This window comes from Eurypyga helias, unplaced genomic scaffold, assembly GCF_000690775.1.
Source record: "Eurypyga helias isolate BGI_N326 unplaced genomic scaffold, ASM69077v1 scaffold6257, whole genome shotgun sequence".
Lineage (NCBI taxonomy): Eukaryota > Metazoa > Chordata > Aves > Eurypygiformes > Eurypygidae > Eurypyga > Eurypyga helias.
This window is the reverse complement of record NW_010259704.1, coordinates 144,775-151,338: the sequence shown is the minus strand read 5'-3', so window position 1 is coordinate 151,338 and position 6,564 is coordinate 144,775. Positions and strand designations below refer to the sequence as shown.

The following is a 6,564-nucleotide window of genomic DNA, read 5'->3' as shown; positions in this document are numbered from 1 at the left end:
TGACCATGAGGGCGGCGGCGTGGGGCTGTGCAATGGCCCGTGTGCCCCCCCTGCCCCATGCCCGGGATGGCCGTGGGCTCGGTGTATCCTCCTCCACCAACAGCCCCAGGGATCAGGCAGGTTTCTGCTGCCAGGGGTCCGGGCTGGCGGCCCCCCTGCAATCAGGGTACTTCGCCACACTTTGGTCTCCCGGCGCGGGCGACTGGCACACAGTAAGGTGCAGCACACCGTGGGCTCTCTCGGTGGTTTCGCTCTCTGGATTAACTCGCTGATCCTCCAAACACAATTCTCCCTCGCGCTCAGAGCCTTCCTGATCCCCGCTTTGTCAAACAGCAGCCACGCTCCGCATTCGGGGGCCGATTAGCAGCAGGCTGCACAAAGGGGGCTTCGCAGCAGCAAGGAGCACAAAGCAGAGTTGCACAATCAGAGGCATTTTACACCCCCCCCAGGACATTGCCAAGCTGCAATCCTCCCCGCCGAAGCTTCTGGCGCGTCCAGCCGTCCCAGCACCACCGTCACAGAGCGTGTCTAGACCCTGCGCGTTGCCCAATGCCAATTCCTCCTCGCCTCGGTGTCTGCAGCCCTTGCTCAGGCCCGCTGCCGGCAGCCAGTCTGTTCTCTCTGCCGGTGCCTTTCTGGGCCCTCCTGGGGCACTTCAGGGACTTGTGAGAGCAGAGCCCCCAGCCCAGGAGCTGCGAACTGAAGTCCGCTCTCTGCACTGTGCTCGAGCTGAAGGCAGGCATCCCCCGGAGCAGGGATGCTTGGGGCCCCCCGTTAAGTGATGGGGTGCTACAGGATGGGCCTTGGCGCACCCTGAGCCGAGCGGCTCACCCTGCGGGCTCCTCACGCTGCGCGGTTACGTGATCTCAGCACTTCCAGCCGGCAGCCGAGGGATGCTTCGTGCGCCCTCAGGAAGCGGAGGAAGAATGGGGCTATAATAAGAGCGGGAGGACAATGAGAGTTGGCAGTGTGCAGGGACAGCCCAGCACCCGTGGGGCCACCCAGCACCCACGTGGCTGGTGCCACTGCAGACACTCGCTCCTGGCCCTGGCCACCCTCCTGGGGCCGAGCTTGCCCATCCCTTCTGGTTTTCCGCAGGCCCCTGTGGACAACCTGCAAGCCTGGGCGCTATCTTGGTGCCTGCCTGCCTTTGGGAGACCAACATCGCCACCTCGTGATGGCTGGCGACCTGGTGACTGCCAGCCCAGCTCTGCTTTCCACCAGGAGCCCCCCTTTCTGTCCCCACGGCTGGAACAAAAGAGAGTGGGGCGGCCCAGCACAGGCACTGGGCACCAGTGGGGTCTGGAAGGTTCAGTCCCTGGACCGAGGGTCTGGGAGGACTCGGGTCCACCTCAAGCCAGAGCACACAGGGTGATGCTCTCCCACCGACTCCCGTGACAGATCCCGGCCTGTCCCGAAGCACACAAGGGATGGCCAAGCTTTTTCCTTAGCACTGTCTTTATTTGTACAGGTTAACACTAGGCATGGAGGACACCCAAACACTAAGACAAAAGGCCTTTTGCCCGAGTCCACACACCGGACCGAATTCACATCGCTACGCAAACCACAAACAAATGGGAAACAAGACAAGGAACACACAGAGCTTCAGGTCTCTTGGGAGGGAGGGACGGGACTGGCTTGGCAAGTGCATCTGCCACGTGGGAGAAGGTTTCCTGGAGCTAACAGGGATGGAGCAACCTGAAAAGTGGGGCCACATCCCTCTGGAGGCGTCTTGGCACGAGCAGGCTGGGAAGGACGCTATACGCTAGGCCTACCTAGGTGGCAAGATTGCAGGTTGAGGGCCTATACTTTACCACTAGGAATAGCTCACATGTCTGGGGACCCCCTTAGCTGAGGGAGAGGCCCTGGGGACCAGTTGCATGTAACCCATTAGCTGCCAACCGTCTGCACCCTGTCTCTGCCACTCAGCGGGCATGGGGGTCAGGTGAGCACTGCACACACAACGCTCCCACCGCACAACCCCTCTTGTCCTCCGTCACGCACTCCTCTTCAACCTCAGGGCATTGTCCAGGGTGACCAGCTGGCGCAAGAAACCCCGGTTAGGGATGATACCGCGGTGGTCCTTGACCGTCTTTATGGCTTCTACAAGGGGCATGTGGTGGCGGATCATGAGGTAGGCGAGGACCAAGGTGGCTGACCTGCTCACCCCGACAGCACAGTGCACAAGGATCCTTCCTGGGGGTGAAACACAGGGGCTGTGTCACGCCAGACCAAATATCCCAGTCAAAAAACACTGCGGACCCAACTGTCTGCCATGGGGCAGCCTGGAGCTGTGGCTCAGGTGTGCAGCCTCAGGGCTTGGATGTAGGGCCCCAGTTACAGGAGGAATGTGATGCACTGAGGGTCCCCCGTTGGTAAGGGGTATCAGTGCCTCTTGAGCTCCCAAAACAGGCTGAATAGGACCAGCCACAGCTCAGGACACAGCTTGGGGCTGTGACCTGGAGGGCCAGTGCTCTCATCTAGCCTGTTCCCTCTTTGGAGGAGCTGATCCAGTGCAGGAGGCACTATCCCAGGCTAGAAATACCTTTGTTTCCTAGGATGCTTAGCATTAGGATGCCAATCTAGCTTCCCACTTGCCCAGGGGAGTTGCTTCCCCTTCCTGCTCTCCATTTCTCTCCCAGTAATCTTTACCACTGACCTTCATTCAGCGCTTGGTGGATGAAGTCAGCTGCAGGATAAAAGTAGGGGCTCATGTCGAAGGAAGGCGAGTCGTGGGCCTCGATGCCCAGGTAGCGGATACCCGTGCCCTCGTAGTACTCAGCACCCCCCCTCCACTTGCTGTGCGAGGCGTTGAGGATGTGGGTGATGCGCAGGTGAGCCAGCTCGCGCCGGTTGGCCGCTATATCTCTGCAGAGGATAACAAACAGTGCAGAGACGTGAGCTTGGACTGGTGAAAAAACAAATGTAAGAGCTCTCCTGGACATTTCCGTCTGAGAAAGCTGGATGCAAAGGAAAAATGTCAGACTCTGAAGATTCTTGAATTTTAAGTCAATCTCACAGTTCCTGACTCCACGGACACTCCTCCTCCGCCTACCCCACCACAGCCGTGCTGATGTGCTTCCTCCTCCTTTGTCCCAGTGTACCACACCTCTCCTCCCGCACATTTCCCAACCTCCCCTTCCCAGATCTCCCCATTTCACAAAAATAGCCCCAGTCCCCCCGAGTTCTTGTCCCCTTCTGATACATACTGATCGCCCAGGTAGAGTCCTGGCCAGACCTCATCAGCATGATTACAGGCTGTCTTGCCCGTGTACAGCAACCTTTCCAGCTCGAAGACGCTGAGGATGGGGTGGTTGCTGCGCTCTTCCCGCGAGCCCCGGCTCGGTGACCTGGTGCCATTCCTGGAGAACCTGGACAGGAAAGCCATCGGAGCTGCCGAGACCCACAAGGCATACCTGTGGGTTCGTGAAGGCCGGAGAGTGGCCTGGAGGTCGCTTCTGCTGCTGCTGCCACCCACGGTCCTGTCACGGAAGCAGCAAAGATGCAATTAGAAGAACGGGGGAACTCTCACTCCAACCCTTTTGTAGGAATTTTGGCTCAAAGCAGCCAGTTGTCACCTTCCTGATGAGAGGGCTGTGTCAAGGCAGCTACCCAGTGGTTCCCAGTGTGAGACAGAGTATCACCTACACTCCCTTCCAAGAACAATCCTGCTGGGGAGCAGTTGACGATGGCAAGGCTGGTGAGGGAAGCCAGAGAGGCAGCCAGATTGCTGAGTCTCCACAGGCTGAGGTTCTGCTCCAGCCCCACGACTTTGGGTTGGGGCCACATTGGCAAGAGATGCTCTACAACAGGACCACCTTCCTTCTGAGCTGGCTCTAGGGCTTCGCCTGCCAACACGACAACGCCAGCTCGAGAACTGATGCTGCCAACCTGCGATCAGAAGCAACGAAAGGCGGCCAGGTCTGGGCAAGCCACCAGGACTGGGGAGGAAAAACCCCCAAACAGGTGGAGGATTCCATATGGCAGCACGCAGAGTCTGGCCAGGACCCAGACTCCTACGGACCAGGCACAAAAGCCTGCGGGGAGGGAGAGGCAGGATTAACCCCTCCAAGTACCACAGTCCTGCCGCTGCATTTGAACATCTAGGACTGGTTTGGGGTGGGAAGAGTTAATTTCAGGGGATGGGAAAGCTCATTTTACAGAGCAGATCATCTAGGATGAAGCTCTGCTCTCAAAACCTTCAGATCATGCCGATACTTGTCACACATCTGCAAGCAACCTCCCCGGACAGCCTTACCCACGGAGCAGTTGCAGTCCCTGCAGCCACATGTTCGTCGTTTGCTGCTGCCCCACTCCCAGAAACGTCCGCCCCGTGAGAACACACTTCTCTTTCCACTGCTGCTGCTGCCCTGAGCTGCCCTGGAAGGTGTCCAAAGAGCCCCCCATTGCATCCCCCCGGCAGCAGCTCAGCACTGGCCAGCTGGGCCTCGGGGGAGGACAGGCAGCGACCTTGGGCTGGCAGGCCGGGTCGGAGCGTGTCTGTCTGCTCTGACGTTTTGCCTAAGGCGCCGGCCAGCAGCCAACGGCGCAGAAGGAAGCAGCCTCCAGCCCTTTCTTGGCAAGAGGAGGAAAACACTGCAGGGACACGGGGGAGCTCAGAGGGAGTCCAGAGAGACTAATGGATGTCTCTCTTCCCACTCTCTGTTCCAGGGTGGCACTTCAGACCCTGCCTGGCATCCTGGGGTGCCGCACAGGAGAGGTCAGCGCTGCCCACACGGCTCATCCCTGGCATCGAGCACACCACGCTCCCCCAGCACGGGGTATGGGCCAGATCGCAGCCTGCCCATATGAATGCTGGACTCCTTCACGCTGGGAATTCAGACTTGGCAAAACCCCCACCTGGAAAGGGCATGCAGCAAGGCGGTGTGCCGGGGCCCTTAAACCTTGTGTGACCTTGGCTGCGGCACAGCCACATGCCACCAGCCCCCGGGCAGCGTTAAGAAACAAACAGCAGAAGGGTCTGATAAAAGCAACTAAATCATCAGTATGGGCTGTAACCAGCCAAGTCACAGACCCTCTTACTGCTACAGCTGGCTGGAAAAACAGCAACCCACACCTATCCTGGGATGTAGCTCGAGAAACCTCAGGCCCAAAGCTGGCTTCCAGTATCTCACTCCTAACACGCCACCATGCCAGCCCCCCCAAAGTGCTGTGGGGGGAAGAGAAACTGCCCCACCTCCAAAACAGACCCCAAAGCGCTCCTGGCACCCAAAACCCTCACAGGCATTGGCTGTACCCCCCCTTTTGGCAGCCAAGCCTGGGGGCTCGGACCCCACTGATGGCTGCCTCTGGAGCCTCTCTGCCACTCGTGCCATGCTTGGAGGGAGGGGGAAGCACCCAGAGCCTGCCTGGCTGCACAGAGCGAGCTCTGAAGAGGCATCGCCGGAGGAGCGCAGGCTGCTCAGCCCCGCACCCTCGGCAGACAGACAGACAGACACGCAGGAGAAGGAGACGCCCACCCCCTTACTCTACCTTGGTGAGGGCTGAGATTTCTCGGCTCGAAGCGGGTGTTGTACTCAGATCCAGTCGGCCATGTCTTCCTGCTGCCGCCGCCGCTGCTGTAGAAAGGCTGATGTATGAACATCTATTTTAAGCCATGACATGTCCAGAGGCAGGTTTGTTTATATCATGCTGTGCATGGATGGAACAGGGAGGAATGGGGGAGACAGACACAAACGCAGAGATCGCATGCAGGCGTGCACAGGCGTAGACGTAAGTGCCCATTACTACACAGACAAAAGCAACAGCAACAATAACATATCAAAATTCTTCTGCCAGCTTTTCTCTCACTCCTCCTCCAGCAAAACTGAAAGCCACAGGCGTGCAGAGGAGAAAAGAAAAAGCCAGTAAGTGGTGCTGATAACATGACTACCCATATCATGAACATGTAGCCCTCCCTAGACGATGCTTCTGGGGTTTTTTTTTAATATTTTTTCTCCAGTTGACCTTGTCCTCCCCCTTTTCTAGGCTGTCCTTGGCAGAGCGAGGGCTTGGTGACATTTTCTTCATTTGCTAAGAAAATAAGCCTGGGGGGATGTACATGGTGAGATGACAAACTATTTACAAATTCATGTCAAAGTCAGGGAATACTGGGGTTTTTTTTTTTGGGGGGTGAGGAAACTCAAAAGAATGAAGCTTTTTGTTTTGACATTTTCTAAACGACACCATTCATTTCACAAGTGCTGCGATATTTCAGTTAAACATTTGCCAGGCAGAATATTCTCCTCTTCCCTTTGAAGTGCTGGCTTTGAATTTGAAAGTTTGAGTCAGAGCAGAAAGTAGGAGTGTGGTGGGAAAAACAACCCGAGGAAGAAACGCAACATGCTGTTCCAGGCCAAATGAAATATCCTAAGAAGATTTATGGCATTCCCTCTCCCACTCCTATTTGATTACAAGCCAGGAAAATTTCCTGTTTTGTTTTTAGCTGAATTTGTGGTTATCCCAGGATGCAACCTCAGGAGCTTCATCACCAGACACCCGTCCTGTCCCACCCGCTCCGCAGTATGTACATGCAGTGAGGTTTAGCTGGGCTCTTTCAACACC

The 6,564-nt window shown here is 57.1% G+C and overlaps 1 protein-coding gene across 1 annotated transcript; it reads right to left on the bottom strand.

Annotated features, from left to right (window-relative positions):
* Nucleotides 1–1,443: 1,443 nt before the first annotated feature.
* Nucleotides 1,444–5,743, bottom strand: DUSP26 (dual specificity phosphatase 26 (putative)). The gene is made up of 4 exons (XM_010154734.1): nucleotides 5,494–5,743; nucleotides 3,210–3,482; nucleotides 2,660–2,868; nucleotides 1,444–2,196 (listed from the first exon to the last, which is right to left on the bottom strand). The coding sequence occupies exons 2-4, from the start codon at nucleotides 3,386–3,388 to the stop codon at nucleotides 1,997–1,999; spliced, it is 588 nt and encodes a 195-aa protein (XP_010153036.1). The 5' UTR covers nucleotides 3,389–3,482; nucleotides 5,494–5,743; the 3' UTR covers nucleotides 1,444–1,996.
* Between the last annotated feature and the right edge of the window lie 821 nt (nucleotides 5,744–6,564).

Bases quoted from the DNA above. Each gene is read 5' to 3' on its own strand.
- DUSP26 (XM_010154734.1), bottom strand. From the start codon at position 3,388: ATGGCTTTCCTGTCCAGGTTCTCCAGGAATGGCACCAGGTCACCGAGC. The intron at 2,869-3,209 runs GTATGTATCAGA...TATCCTCTGCAG, and splicing joins GGACTCTACCTGGGCGATCA to AGATATAGCGGCCAACCGGC. The intron at 2,197-2,659 runs GTCAGTGGTAAA...TTTCACCCCCAG, and splicing joins CCACCAAGCGCTGAATGAAG to GAAGGATCCTTGTGCACTGT.